A 14,611-nucleotide genomic window follows, 5' to 3' on the forward strand; every position below is an offset into this window, starting at 1 on the left:
ATAGAAGTGACATTTGCTTCCCTCCAGTCCTCTCCCAGTTGCCACAGTCAACTGCAGGTTATTGAGAGTGGCCTCTTGATGACAGGAGCCAGTTCCCTCAGCACTCATGGGTCCATCCCACCAAGGCTCAGGGGCCTTGTCCTCCTCCAGCAAGATCCTCTTCCACATGGTGCTGCAGCCTTTCCCAGGCTCTGGGGTTCCTGAAGGCTGGTGGTCTCCCACCTCCTTTGGGTGCATACAAGTGCATATGCACCCAAGCAGCCCCGTGTACTTCCACGCCCACCAATGCAAACCTGTGCACGTGAGGCCCCATGCGACACTCAGGGACCTGCATGGCTGCAGGCACATGCATGGCACCTCCCACAGCTCCAGCTGTGCATGTGAACACAGACACACCTGCCACAGCGCACACATGCACATGGGTGCATCAGGACACGGCATCGCAGTGCTGCACACACATAATACGCGCGTGTGGGCGGGCAGGTGTGCACGAGGGCAGGTACGCACGCGCGAGGCCAGTTGTGCACGCGCCGGCGGGGGGCGGGGCTCGGGCCGTCTAGTGGGCAGGTGCGCGCGGGGCACTGTCAGTGCCAGTTTGCGGCTCCTGCGCCTTTAAGGCGCGGGCAGGTGCGCGGCGCTGTCATCACGGGGCGCGGCGGGGCTGGGCCTGGTGTTGGTGCCGCTTGCTCGGGCTCTCTCCCTCGATGGAGCCGGCCCGGCGCGGTAGCGCAGACCAGGGCTTGACCGCCGCCTCGGGGCCCCGGCCCGGCCCCTCGTGGGGCCCCTCGCCCGCCGCCCCCCCTCCAGCGCGGCCGGTGCCTTTCGGCTCCGGCAGCTCGGCCCCGGCGGCGCCTTTCCTCGGCAGCGGCGGAGTCCCGGGTGCCCGCCGGAGCTCCCGGTCGGATGTCGCCGGCGATCCCTTCCCGTATGGCTGCCCGCGGCCCGGCGGGGTGCAGCGCTGCAGCCCCGAGGAGCGGCCCCCGGGCCGGGCCGCCCAGCCCTTGCCGCTGGAGGTCGGCCGGGCGCAGCCCGAGGGGCCTGGTGGACCCCACACCTTCCCGCTGCCGGCCCTGCCGCCCCCCAGCCCGGGCGCCCCCCCGGCCCAGCCCGCCGTGCCGTCCCCGATAGCGCCCGCCTTCCCCGAGCTCGGTCCCCTAGAGCATACTGTGCCCGGGAAGGCGCCGCCCGCGGAGCGAAGGGAAATGCTCCCCAAAGCCGAGTCCAGCGACCACATCTCCGCCTGGGCGGGCTCCTCGCCACGGGCCGCCGGGCTGCCCAAAGCCGTCTCCAGCGAGTTCCTCGCCAGCGGGCGGGTGGGCCTGTCCAAGCCGTCGGCTCTCCCCAAACCGGAGCCAGAGGACCTCTCCCTTTTCGGGAGGTCCCTCGGCCTGCCAAGTGCTGGTGATTCCTATGACGCACTCGGCTGCTCAGGAAGGAGTCCGGAGGACAGTTCGTTCCGGTGAGCAGGTGTTGCTGCGGGGGGACAAGCAGCGGGAGCAATGCTGGGCCGAAGCTGCCAGTGCTGTGAAGCAGCAAGTGCAGCCTCCTGTGGGGCTGGAGTTGCCCCTTTCTTCCTACTGTAAATGGTGTTCTCGTGGAGGAGATTGGGGTGAGGAGCTGTGGACACATAGGTTTAGTGGGGGGGAAGGATGCTCAGTGCTTGCTGTCCGTGCAAGCAGTGCGCATGGGGTGGTGTGTCACAGGCTGTGGAGTGGGTACCATCTGCCCCCACTGTCCTGGAACTCTGGAAATGATGTGGCACTACCCTCCCTTGCTGTTGAAACATGACTCCTGTGACTGAGGCTTGTCCTAGTGCTGCTGGAAGAGCCTGCAGGCTACTGGTGCGTGCTGCGTAACAGCACTTGTGTTGCAACTGATGGTTGCTTTGCGCTGATGAAGGACACCGCTGCAGGGCTTGCAGCACTGCTGTCACGTGCAGTGCCTTGGCCTTTGGGACTGACTGAGCTCTTGGGCAGAGTCTGGGGCTGAGACTGGGTTCTTTTCTCCAGGAGCCCAGGGGATGTGTGATTTCTAGGGAGGGGAAGTGGTTTTTGGGGGAGACCCTGTCTTGCAGGCTGCCTGCTGTGCTAGCCTGCCTGTGTCAGTCAGTGGTGATGAAAGCAAGAGGTCTTTCATGCTGGTTTCTAGAATTTCACAGGGGCCTGGGTTATAGTGGAGCTCATCTTGCACCAAGATGCAGATCATGGGGCAATTCAGAGGCAAGGACCCACCTCCTGTACATGCCCTGGCTGAGGTTCAGCTGTGGCCATTTCTGCTGTGGGCAGAGAGCTTCCTTAGTGGAGCTGGGGGTTGAACGGAGGGGGGACAGGGAACACCTCTGAACCTCAGTCTTAGTCTCTTCTTCCTTTGTCCTCCCAAGCATCACAGTGGTTACCTGGAACGTGGGCACAGCTATGCCCCCAAATGATGTGACATCCCTGCTGCACCTCAACACCGGCGAGACAAACGATGCGGATGTGATCGCCATTGGGTAAGAGGGTGAGGTGCAGGGCCCCCTCCCCTGCCCCACCACATCCCTTTCTGGGGGATTCCCATAGCCCTGCAGGGTGGGGAATGGAAGAGCTGCAGCCCAGCCCCCCCGGGGCACAGTGAGCAGGGAGGGGTGTGCATTGCAGGCAGCAAAATATCAGAAAAGATGATGGGAGAGTCAGGTCCCAGAAAAATGGGAGCGCTAAGAGGAACTGAAACCCTTGAATCCCAAGTATCCTTGAACCCTCAAAGGGCCTGAAGCTGGCTGTGCCGTGCAGAGCTGGGCCTCAGCAGTGCTGCTCTTGCTATGAGCCCTGGCAGCCCTGAGGTCAGGTCTGTAGAGGCATTCAACTTGGAATCCTCTGGGAGTGTTTTCTTCATCTCAGCTTTTGCCCATGTTATGCAGGCCTCAAGGGCACAAATCTGCCGTTCTCTCACAGATGGATTGGCTCTGTGCCCCTTGCAACACTTACCTTTGGGCAAGGCAGTGCCAAGTCAGTGTGGTGAGGTTTTATTGGCATGGCTGGCGAGGCCAGATTCTGAGGGCACACTGGTCCCTCAAGGTTTGCTGTGGTGTGTGTGGATTCCTGCTAAGACCAGGGACATGCTGCCTTTGCACAGGGAGTGAGAAGCTGCCTCTGCTTTTGTGTGTGAGGTAGAAGAGCTGGATTTGCTTCAAGGAGGCTCCCAGGGACTCCCTGATGCTCCTTGCTCCAGGGAAGGAGCATTGTAAGGCTGAGGCTGCCAGAGCTACCATGCGGTGTTGGAGATGGTCTCCTGGTCCCTTTGGCCTTGCAGACCAGCAGTTTGGGGCTGTGGAGGTAGATTGAAGCATGGATGGATGGGGTAGGGGTGTACCTTACAGCAAGGGACTTGCTGGGACAGTGTCCTGGCTGGGGCAGGGTGTCCTGCTGCTCCCCACCCCCAGGCTGTCTCTGCCTGGCTGTGTCCTTCCTCTGACCCGTGTCTTTGTGCCCTGAGCACTTGACGTTTCTGGGCAAGACATTTCCTGATTCTGCCATTCACTGGGAACATTCTCCTTCCCCCTCTTCACTAATTGCTGAGCTGGGAGGACACTAATTAACCTTCTGTTTGCTGCTGCCCTGAGCTTGGTGGTTAGGATGCATCTGGACGCCCTGGGCTGAAGTACCGGTGAGACTTGGCTTCTCTGTAGAGACCAGTACAGCTGAAATGTCCCATAAGCCCCTCTTGCAACTAGAGATAGGCTTTAGACTGCTGCCCAGCCCTGTGCAGCTGAACTGCTCCTGCTTTGGAAAGGGACAAGGCCTCTCATGGGTTCAGGGCCACTTATACCTTTTGCTAGCAGATGGCCCAGCATTGCTGGAGCAAGGATATGGCTGGCTTGTGCTCTAAACCCAGGGTCCTCCCTTGAACTGCCCTTCCTGCCTTGGCCCTGCTCCACGGCACTATGCTTTGGCACCTCTCCTAAGGAGCTCTTGCTAGCTTGGACATAGACACTTTCCTGGTGTGGCTGTGGGACCTGTCCCTTTCCTCCCAGGCTGCAAGAGGTGAACTCTAAGATAAACAAGCGCCTGAAGGATGCCCTCTTCACAGATCAGTGGAGTGAGCTCTTCATGGATGTGCTGAGCCCCTTCCACTTTGTCCTGGTAAGGAGTTCCCAAAGGGGCTGGGCAGCTGGTGTTCCATCTCTGCCTACCAGGCAGGTAGACCACAGATAGGGAGAGTTGGACTGCAGGGACGGAGGGAGGAGTTGCGGTGGGAATGCACAAACTGCTGGCAGGACAGCCTGCAGCTATCCAGGCAGCATGTGGGGGCTAACCTGAGGGCTAGAGGTGTATTTCTCACCAGCGTGCTGTCTAGCTTTTGCCACCCTGCTCCCTTTCCTGCACCTTAGGCTTCCCCTGTGGGGCTTTGGAGACACTTGCTGCCTGCTTCATCACACCAACACGAGGAAGTGAATGTGGGAACAAGCCTGTGCTTCTGGCAGCAGCCTGCAGGTCCCAGGGCAGGTTCAACTCCCCAGGGTGCTTGCCCCAGAGCATACATGGGCCTTGGCATTGCTGGGCTTATCTCAGCTGTCAGTATGGAACAGGTTGCCCAGAGAAGCTGTGGCTGCCCCATCCCTGGCAGTGTTCAAGGCCAGGTTGGACACAGGGGCTTGGAGCAACCTGCTCCAGTGGAAGGTGTCCCTGCCCATGACAGGGGGTTGGAACTGGATGAGCTTTAAGGTCCCTTCAACCCAAACCATTACATGATTCTATTCAGGAGGGTGTTAATAATCTGAACAAAATGTGCTATTAGTCATCTGCACAAGATGGGGAGCATGCAAAGGATGGAGCTGCTTCTCCTATGGCCTGGAGGTGGGGGACCTCTGCTGTGGCTACCCTCCTGCTTCAGCCTCTGCCCCCATTCCAGGTCAGCACGGTTCGGATGCAAGGTGTGATCCTACTGGTATTTGCCAAGTACTACCACCTCCCCTTCCTGGAGGACATCCAGACAGACTGCACGAGGACAGGGCTGGGAGGCTACTGGGTGAGTGTAGCCCTAGGGGAGGTGGTGAGTGGCTGGCTTCCCAAGGAGTCACAGGATCCTCTTGGTGCAGGGCAACAAGGGTGGGGTGAGTGTTCGTCTCTCCATCTTCGGCCACATGGTCTGCTTCCTGAACTGCCACCTGCCAGCACATCTGGAGAAGGCAGAGCAGCGCAAGGAGGACTTTGCCACCATACTGCACATGCAGCAGTTCGAGGGGCGTGCGGCCAGTGGCATCCTGGACCATGAGTGCGTACCCCACTATTTTGCTCCCCAGTCTGGGCCAGGGCTCTGGTGCCAGCCCCTGTCCTTGACTCCCTCAATCCCAGCACAGCTTCAACATGGAGTTTTGCAGCCTGCAGGGCTGCAAAACTGTCCCATGGCCCAGCAGCAGCCCAGTATGTTGGGGTAGGTGTTGAGAGATCCTTGGTCTCCCCTGGAGCACATCCAGGCATGGAGCAGCTCCCTGCCATACTGGCACTGTCGGGGTTTGGAAGCGGTGAGGTGGAGGGCCTAGCTCTGACCCGCTGTCTTGGCCATGCATTCCAACTCAGTATGTGACTCACTGTGGAAATTTCCACCATCAATGCTCACGGAAGGTGGGCCTGTTGGTTAATGGTTCTTGGTCCTACCTGGGTAACCCTGACAGGCCTGGCTGCTGGCCAAGCTGTCGGCCGAGTGCTGACCTGTACTGGTGCTCTTGGGAGCGCCTGTGCCACGGGCTGAAGCTGCCCACAGGATATTTCTCCCCTGCTATGCTGCCAGCACCGATAGTCTCATCCCTTCCAGCCCATTGCCCTCCTCCCACTCACAGCCTCGTGTTCTGGTTTGGGGACCTCAACTTCCGCATCGAGAGCCTTGACATCCGCTTTGTGAAGTATGCCATTGACAGTAACATCCTGAGCCAGCTCTGGGAGAAGGACCAGGTGAGAAGGATGGGCACACTGCAGAGACTTGGCCAGGCCTCGGCTGGCACTTGGCTCTTGTCCCACAGCTGCATGGGCAGTTTTGGCAGGGCATGTGCCCTTGCTGCTCCTGGGGCACAAAAGGCCCTGGTTCTCTGGTGAAAGGGCAACACAGTCCCAGGATGGTCTTTATGGGAGCTGGGCACATGCTTCCTTTAGCAGTGTGCTAGGAAGAGCTGGGGCCCTACAGACTTGCTGCTTGCATGGCATGGACAAACCCTGAGAGCTGTGTGTGAGGGACTGGCAGCAGTGGGGCAGGGATGAGTGTGCTAGGGGTGGAGAGGTCTGGGGGGCTTGCAGAGGGGTCTGGCCATAGGGGCTGGTGTGCTCCTGTTCTCTTTCCCACAGCTGAACATTGCCAAGAGCACCTGGCCTGTCCTCAGTGGTTTTCAGGAGGGCCCCCTGAACTTCCCACCCACTTTCAAGTTCGATGTAGGCACCAACAAATACGACAGCAGGTAGGATTGCAGAACTCAGGTGTGTGCTGGTCCTGGGAGCAGGTGGCACGGCTGAGGGACACAGGTGGGGCATGGATGCCAGCCAGGGCATGTGCTGGTGGGGCAGGGGCTAATGCTGGTGCAGATGGATGGGGGGGGTGGCCTGGGGCTGGCAGGCTGGGATACAGCTGTTGTGCTGGTGCCAGCGCAGGTCTGTCCCTGCAGCTGCACTGAGCTGTGTGCCAAGACGAGCTGCGTCCCCTGCCCACGCATGCGGTAGTGCCGGGGGAGGCAGTTTGGGGTGGAGCCCACTGGCCCCTGCCAGGCGAGAGATGCCCCTCTGTGCCCTGCAGTGCCAAGAAGCGGAAACCTGCCTGGACTGACCGCATCCTCTGGAAGATCAAATCTCCCGGTGTCGGGCTTGGCACAGGTGGGCACCGGCCCAGCCGGGGTGTCCTCTCAGTGAGCCAGCTCTGCTACTGCAGCCACATGGAGTACACAGTCAGCGATCACAAGCCAGTAGCTGCCATCTTTGCAGTGCAGGTGAGCACTGTCCACAGCCAGTGGGCACACAGGCAGGAGCTTCAGGGGTGAGACACCCAGTTAGTTTGTGCAGCTTATGATGGGGTGTGTGGGCCTTATTTTGTTTGGTAAGCTAAGTTGTCACCATGGCTGGGGGCTACTAGACAGGTGCCCTGGGCAGCAGAGGCAGCTCTTTGGCATGCCCTTCTTTACCATGCATCATAGAAGCACAGAATAGTTAGGGTTGGAAAGGACCTTAAGATCATCTAGTTCCAACTCCCCGCCATGGACAGGGATGCCTCACACTAGACCGTGTCACTCAAGACTCTGTCCAACCCGGCCTTGAACACTGCCAGGAATGGAGCATTTACCACTTCTTTGAGCAACCCGTGCCAGTGCCTCACCACTCTCACAGTAAAGAACTTCTTCCTTATATCCAACCTGAACTTCCCTGTCTAAGTTTGAACCCATTGCCTCTTGTTCTATCACTGCAGTCCCTGATGAAGAGTCCCTCTCCAGCATCCTTTTAGGCCCCGTTCAGATACTGGAAGGCTGCTATGAGGTCACCACACAGCTTCTCCAGGCTGAACAGCCCCAAGTTTCTCAGCCTGTCTCCATACAGGAGATGCTCCAGCCCCTGATCATCCTCATGGCCTCCTCTGGACTTGCTCCAACAGCTCCATGTCCTTCTTATGTTGAGGACGCCAGAACGGCACACAATACTCCAAGTGAGGTCTCACAAGAGCAGAGTAGAGGGGCAGGATCACCTCCTTTGGCCTGCTCCTCACGCTCCTTTTGGTGCAGCCCAGGATACGGTTGGCTTTCTGGGCTGCGAGCGCACACTGAAGTGACTCATGTTCAGTTTCTCATCGACCAGTTCTGGTGTCCTCAACATAAAAAGGACATGGAGCTGTTGGAGTGAGTCCAGAGGAGGGCCACGAGGATAAGAGGGCTGGAGTACCTCCCGTATGAAGACAGGCTGAGAGAGTTGGGGCTGTTCAGCCTGGAGAAGAGAAGGCTGCATGGAGACCTCATAGCAGCCTTCCAGTATCTGAAGGGGGTCTACAAGGGTGCTGGGGAGGGACTCTTCCTTAGGGACTGTAGTGGTAGGACAAGGGGTAATGGGTTCAAACTTAAACAGGGGAAGTTTAGATTAGATATAAGGAAGAAGTTCTTTACAGTGAGGGTGGTGAAGCACTGGAATGGGTTGCCCAGGGAGGTTGTGGATGCTCCATCCCTGGCGGTGTTCAAGGCCAGGTTGGACAGAGCCTTGGACCACGTGGTTTAGGGCAAGGTGTCCCTGCCCATGGCAGGGGGTTGGAACTAGATGATCTTAAGGTCCTTTCCAACCCTTACGATTCTATGATTCTATGACCAACACCCCCAAGTCCTTCTCCACAGGGCTGCTCTGAATCTCTTTCCTGCCCAACCTGTAGCTGTGCCTGGGATTGCCCCGACCCAGGTGTAGGACCTTGCACTTGGCTTGGTTGAACTTCACAAGGTTGGCATTGGCCACCTCTCAAGTGTGTCAGGGTCCCTCTGGATCCCATCCCTCCCGTCAGCAAACTTGCTGAGGGCGCATCAATCCCACTGCCCATGTCGCTGACAAAGACGTTGAACAGGATTGGTCCCAACACCAACCCTTGAGGGACACCACTCGTTACCCATCTCTAGCTGGACATTGAGCTGTTGACCGCAACTCTCTGCGTGCGGCCATCCAGCCAATTCTTTATCCTCCGAGTGGTCCATCCATCAAATTGATGTCTCTCCAGTTTAGAGACAAGGATGTTGTGTGGGACAGTGTCAAATGCTTTGCACGAGTCCAGGTAGGTGACATCAGCTGCTTTGCCCCTATCCGTCAGTTCCGTAGGCCCATCATAGAAGGCCACCAAATTGGTCAGGCAGGATTTCCCCTTAGTGAAGTCATGTTGGTTGTCACCAACCATCTCATTGTTTTTCATGTGCCTTAGTATGCTTTCCAGGAGAATCTGCTCCAAGATTTTTCCAGGCACAGTGGTGTACATCTCTCTTGCAGTTTGCTTCCAAGACAGACAAGCCCCCAGTTGAGATTTATGTGGCTGATGAATGGAGCAGGCCTGAGCAAGCAGTTGTCAGGTACAAGATGGCTGCTGGTTTCCACCGGAGCTCGTGGGACTGGATAGGACTCTACCGGGTAGGGGCTTGGGGGCTGCTGGGGCTGGAGGGAGTGGGGTGCACTGCACAGCACTGCGGGGTCCCTTCTGAGCTATCCCCCAATGGTGGGCACTGGTGCATGGCATGGACCTGTGCTCTGTGCTCTCCTTTACCCGGGGAAGCCCTGGCAATTAGCAGCAGGATTTGGCCCTGCTTCAGGAGACTCAGATCCAGCAGTTCTGTCTTCCTCCTGCTTGGTGGGCCCCACAGGGTCCAAAGCCTGGCACTCCTTGGAGGCTGGGGGCCAGGGCACTGCTGGGTGGGTGCAAGGGAGCTCTTGGTTTTGCTGTGCAAGGAGAGGAGGCTGAGTGCAAGGCAAGCTAAGGTGGGGTGGGGGTGATGGTGCGGAGTAAGGCTGATGTTCCTGTGCACCTGTGTTCTCCCATGTACATGCACACAGGTGGGCTTTCGGCACCCTAAGGACTACGTGTCCTATGTCTGGGCTAGGAGCGATGAGGGTGAGCGCTGTCTAGAGAAGCAACCATGTGCACAGGTGAGCTGGGCCAGCCCTGCTGTTCTGCTGGGCACATGTGTCCCATCATGGGGGGACAGTGACCTCTTTATGCCCCTGATGGGGGCTTAAAGAGGTCCTTACTGCTCTGTGCTGAGCCTTGGGCAGGCCTACTGTGCTGGAGTCAGGGATATGGGCTCTAAGCTGGGGCTGGAGGTGGGAGGGGGCACCTCCAGCTGTGCCAAGCCTTGGTGCCCATCAGCTGTCTCTGGGCTGCAGGTGATGTTCTCAGAGGAGGCGCTGCCCAAGGGGAAGGGCGAGTACATCCTTGGATACTACAGCAACACCTCCAGCAGCATTGCTGGTGTGACTGAGCCCTTCCAGGTCAGCATGGCCAAAAGGCAAGGGTGAGGGGTGGAGGGAGGCAGAGGGTGATGTGTATAAGGGTGCTTGGCTGGAGGAGGACAGTGGCTGTGGTGCCCCAGATCAGCCAGCAGTGCTGATGCAGGGGTGCAGATCTCCCTGCCCAGGTCAGAGGAGGGCAGCAGCCCCACAGGCAGCTCGGGCAGCAGCTCGGAAGAGGAGGATGACAGCACACTTGTCCTGCTGGCCCCCAAATCCCGTAGCCCCAGCCCAGGCAAGATGAAACGGCACCGGAGCCGAAGCCCCAGCCTAGCCAAGTTCCAGGGCCTCATACTGCGGCCATCAAGCCGGGACAGGGGTACAAGCCGCAGCCCCTCACCCCAGAGCCGCTGTGGCCTCCCTGGGGACATCCCCACCATCCACCTGCCCCAGGAGGAGCTGGGATGCCGTGGAGCAAAAGCCAAGGAGCCAAGGCAGACAGCCAGCAGCCAGGAGGGCAGCTCCTTCTACCAGACTGTGCAGGAGCAGGGTGGCCCCTGGCATGTCTCTGCTGACAGCCCTTTGGCCAGGGCTGACCCCAGGAACCTGGGCTTGCTGCCTGCACTCCGCCTCGAGATGATCGACCAAGCTCTGGGATGGCGGAGGGAGAACACAGACCAGGGCTACTCCAGCCAGAGGATGAGCCCCAGCAGCCCCCCTGGCTGCAGCACCTCCCCCAAGGAGGCAAGCAGCCCCCATGAGCTGGACAGCCACAGCTGTGCCCTGGGCCACTGATACAGTGGCCCCTCCTCTCCTTCCTCCTTGTAGTGTGCTTGCTGTGTGCTTTCCTCTGCCACTTTCCTGCTGAGACATACCTTTCCCCTTATTTATTGTAGTGATTCCTCACTACTGCGATAGAGGCCTCCCCCTGGTCCTCCCAGCCTGAGCTGCTGCCCTGGGCCTGGTAGAGCTGGGACGTGGCACAGGGGAGGGCAAGGCTAGGCTAGTATGGTGTGGGGGGAGAGCCGACTTGAAATTTGAAGTGCAAGACCTTTTGGTCCGATGGGAGGAGTGCTGGCCTCACGCCTCAGGTGGGACAAGGAGCGCAGGGTTCTGGTAGCAATGGTGACGGGCATAGAGAAAGAACCGCCCCAGCGTACCCCTTAGATTGAAGCTTGCTCCTTCCCTGCTGCTACCACTGTACCTCAGCCTGGACATAGTGCAACTGACAAAATAAACCATCCTGCCCACTCCAGCTGCACTGTGCTTACTACAGAGGTGGCAGGATCAGCCCCTGGTGCGGGGACCACAGCATGTGCAGGGGGCAGCAGGCTTGGCCATGGCACCACACACCACACTCACCATCCTTTATTCATCTTCTGCACACAGGGACTGACCCCTTCCCTAGAGCCAGCTCGCCCACTGGTGCCCATTCCACCCTGGCTGGGGAAGGGAGTTGGATCACACCACAATGCTCAGTCTTTTCAGCTGAAGAGGCACAAACCTTAGGGTGGGGGCAGTGCTGTCCCCCATACCTGGGGGAACCTGTGTGCCCCAGGGCACAAGAAGGATGGAAGAGGGTGGGTTTCCCCTTTCCCAAGCCCTCTTCCTTTCCCCCTGCTTTGATGCTCATGGATGGCAGCCACTGCTGCATATCCCCCCCCCCCCCCCCATATCTTGAGAGGCTTCTCAGTCCATCTGCTTGCACCTGCTCCAGCTGTGGCCCCCCAGCTCCATGCAGTCACCCCAGCAGTCACACTTAGTGCCATCCTTTGTCTCAAGAACCAGAAATTGAGCAGCTCCACCTCATGGCTGCAGCACAGGACATCTTCCTCCCCACAGGAAGCAGTGCTTCTTGGGTATCATCAGAGCACAGTGTCAGGCTGAGCATGAGGCTTTTGCTCCAAGGCCATCCGAAGGCATTGCTCATAGAGAGTGCCACCACTATCCTGTGTCTTCCAATCTGGATGTTTGGCCCTGGAGTTCACATGCAAAGAACCCCAGTGTCTCAGGGTCTTTTTGAGATGCCGTGCAGGTACTAGCACAGCCCGGGTTGTTGCAATACAGCTGTTGAAGAAGCATCAGTGAGCATCAGTGTAATGCTGCAGCACTGACATCCATTCCTCTCCACCCCAGCCTTACTCATGGCACAGTAGAGGATAACGCTTGCAATGCCAGCTTCACGCCAAGCCTGCAGGATAGCACCCAGCCCTGCCAGGACATCCCTGCTGCCCCCGCAGGCTACGTTCCTGTGACCCTCCACGCTTACTTGTGCTGTGAGCCCTCATCCAGGCTGCAGGCAGTGGGTGGCTCCAGAACAAAGCAGTCTGTGGCAATGCGGTCTGCCAGGACAGCCACCTCCATGTCACTGAGGTCCCTCATCCTGTGCAGGAACCATGCCAACCTGTGGGCACAGCAGTCAGCAGCTGCTGGCCAGGTTGGACATCCCACCTTGCCTGACCCCAAACTATGTGCACATAGTGCCAGGGTGGGAAGAGCCCTGCCTTTTCCTCCTGGACACACACCTGCGAGTGCAGTTGCAGTGGAAGAGCATCCAGGTGTCCATGTTGTGCAGCTGGTACTTCACCTCGCTGGGTACGATTTGGTGCTTGCACTTATCCAAGTGCTCGTAGCTCTTGCACACCCTGCCCAGGCCTGAGGACAGCAGGGCAGTGAGGGGCACCCCCAGCACACAACCCACATGGGCTGAGACCTTGGGACACCCCAGCTGTGGTGCATACTCTGTCCCCAGCACCCACTCACCCTGCTGCTGTCTGCACCCTGCCACAACAGTCATCAGGGGGGCACTGTGCCACTCCACAGCTGGGCTGGATCGGATGCTGCCATCCTGAGGGCAGGCAGGGTGTGCTGAGCCCCCAGACCCTTGCACTGCTCCTCCAGGCACTCGCCTTCCTCCAGCAAGGTCCTGTCCCAACATGGTCATTGCTGTTGGGGGCCTGGACTCCAGCCCCCACTGTGCTGCTGCATGCCTGCTTGTGGGCTCAGCCTTGTCCCTGGCGGATGTGGGGGATAGGGTACCTGGACCCTGCGGCTGCTGAGCTGTAGCAGATGTCCGTGCCTGGTAGAGCTCAGGTTTTGACTCAGTCCCTGTCGGAGCTGCTTGTGCCCTGCTCTTGAGAACTTCCCTCCCTTGCCTGGGGGCTGCACAGCAGGGCTGCCCGTCCCCTCTGTAGGCAGGCTGTAGTGGTACTGACGCTGCTGCACCATCCTGGCCAGGGGTACTACACCATAACGCTCACACCTGGGAACACCATGTGCCATAAGGCCCCGTACACCCACCCTGCCGCGGCCAAGCCGGTGGCAGCTGGGCAGGGCATGCCCAGGGCTGCTGCAGCAGATGCTCAGCCGCGGGATGCAGCACCGGAGCACTCACCCTCCCCACCAGTGCCACTGGACGCACTCCTCGCTCTTCTCCAGCACGAAGCACGGCACCTCCAGCAGGTTGAAAAAGGTGACGCCAATGATGTTAGAGATGGTGTCGTTGAGGGCCAGCAGGCACTGCCGGAACCTGCAGGGCACACCGAGGCAGTGAGCGGCTCGGCGGCCCCAGGGTGTGTCTGCGTGTGTCCCCCCGGATCCGGCCCCCAGCGCACCTGGCGTCGCAGTCGCAGTGGAATACGGTGTGCAGGCGGTAGTTGCGGATGCCGTAGTTGAACTGCAGCGCCATGATCTGCGCCGAGCACTGGTCGTGCTCACGGCAGCACCGGTCGGGGCCGCGGAAGACACCTGCAGGCAGCTCCGGTGAGCACAGCCCCGCCGAGGGGATGGGGTGCGCCTGCCGGCCGCTCCCTCTCCGCTCTCCCCCCTCAGTACCCAGGTCGCTGTCATTCCCCGCCGAGTCACCGGCTCCGCACCACAGCGTGCCCGTCAACGTCCAGCCCCGCCGGCGGCGGCGCGGAGGCTCTGCCGGCGGCGCGGCGCCGCCAGAGCGCTGCCAGGTCCAGCCTCAGTGCGGGACCGGCGGCGGGCGGGCGGGCGGCGGGCACAGGCGGCGCGGAAGGCGCGGACCAGGCGCGGGTCGCAGCGGACCCAGCAGCCGCGGAGGCGGCCGCGCCCGGCCCAGGCGCGCTCCACCAGTGCGGTCGGGCCAGGGCCGCCGCGGCTCAGGAAGGCCGCGTACCGCGCACCGCCTGCGCCCGCGGCCCGCCGCGCGCACACGGCACCGCCCGGCCAGGCGCGCGTGCCCGCCACCGCGCAGGCCAGCGCCGCGCCCACCCACATCCTGCGGCACACGCCACCCCCCGCACACCACCTCCCGGCCGCCTTTAAACCCGCGCCCGCTGGGCGGTGGACACAGCGCTGATTGGTCCGCGCCGGCCCCGCCCCACCCCGGGGGAGGTGAGCTGGAGGAGCGGGAAACAGGCGGTACCCCCCTCCCTATGCACCCCGCTTCCAGACACCCCCGGGTCAGTTCTGTGGGGCAGAGCCCCCCGGAGAGTGCAGAGGTACACGCGCCTGGGCAGGGATGTGGGTGCAGGTGTGTGCAAGTACCAGCATGCCCGCCTTGTGCACATGCATGTCCCATGCATGACCAACCATGCTCATGCACCTGCACAGGGTGTAGGCATGTGCATGCGCGTAGATCTGTGCATGGTGTAGGTCACAGACACATCGTCCTGCCCAGCCGCTGCTAAAGCTGGCTCATAGTCCAGGATTGTATCTGATCAGGTGCTAAGTAT

At 60.0% G+C, this 14,611-nt stretch overlaps 2 protein-coding genes across 2 annotated transcripts; one reads left to right on the forward strand and one right to left on the reverse strand.

Annotated features, from left to right (window-relative positions):
- The first annotated feature begins 603 nt into the window (after positions 1-603).
- INPP5J (inositol polyphosphate-5-phosphatase J) lies at positions 604-11,166 on the forward strand. Its single transcript, XM_030501886.1, has 12 exons — positions 604-1,459; positions 2,381-2,491; positions 4,010-4,118; positions 4,888-5,004; positions 5,075-5,250; positions 5,816-5,927; positions 6,315-6,424; positions 6,757-6,946; positions 8,961-9,098; positions 9,519-9,611; positions 9,849-9,953; positions 10,086-11,166. The coding sequence occupies exons 1-12, from the start codon at positions 705-707 to the stop codon at positions 10,704-10,706; spliced, it is 2,637 nt and encodes an 878-aa protein (XP_030357746.1). The 5' UTR covers positions 604-704; the 3' UTR covers positions 10,707-11,166.
- Positions 11,167-11,249: 83 nt separating this feature from the next.
- On the reverse strand, positions 11,250-14,153 carry PLA2G3 (phospholipase A2 group III). Its single transcript, XM_030501496.1, has 7 exons — positions 13,919-14,153; positions 13,526-13,877; positions 13,306-13,440; positions 12,887-13,173; positions 12,437-12,854; positions 12,181-12,315; positions 11,250-11,978 (listed from the first exon to the last, which is right to left on the reverse strand). Exons 1-7 carry the CDS (start codon positions 14,151-14,153, stop codon positions 11,777-11,779), a joined length of 1,764 nt encoding a protein of 587 aa, XP_030357356.1. The 3' UTR covers positions 11,250-11,776.
- Between the last annotated feature and the right edge of the window lie 458 nt (positions 14,154-14,611).

Source organism: Strigops habroptila, chromosome 11, assembly GCF_004027225.2.
Source record: "Strigops habroptila isolate Jane chromosome 11, bStrHab1.2.pri, whole genome shotgun sequence".
In the NCBI taxonomy this organism is placed as follows: Eukaryota; Metazoa; Chordata; class Aves; order Psittaciformes; family Psittacidae; genus Strigops; species Strigops habroptila.

What these genes read in the sequence shown, in the direction of transcription:
- INPP5J (XM_030501886.1), top strand. Translation starts at nt 705, where the DNA reads ATGGAGCCGGCCCGGCGCGGTAGCGCAGACCAGGGCTTGACCGCCGCC. An exon ending in ACCAACAAATACGACAGCAG is followed by an intron (nt 6,425 to 6,756) that starts GTAGGATTGCAG and finishes TGTGCCCTGCAG; the next exon opens with TGCCAAGAAGCGGAAACCTG. An exon ending in ACTGGATAGGACTCTACCGG is followed by an intron (nt 9,099 to 9,518) that starts GTAGGGGCTTGG and finishes ACATGCACACAG; the next exon opens with GTGGGCTTTCGGCACCCTAA.
- PLA2G3 (XM_030501496.1), bottom strand. Translation starts at nt 14,153, where the DNA reads ATGTGGGTGGGCGCGGCGCTGGCCTGCGCGGTGGCGGGCACGCGCGCC. An exon ending in CACTGCGACTGCGACGCCAG is followed by an intron (nt 13,441 to 13,525) that starts GTGCGCTGGGGG and finishes TGTGCCCTGCAG; the next exon opens with GTTCCGGCAGTGCCTGCTGG. An exon ending in CACTGCAACTGCACTCGCAG is followed by an intron (nt 12,316 to 12,436) that starts GTGTGTGTCCAG and finishes CTGTGCCCACAG; the next exon opens with GTTGGCATGGTTCCTGCACA.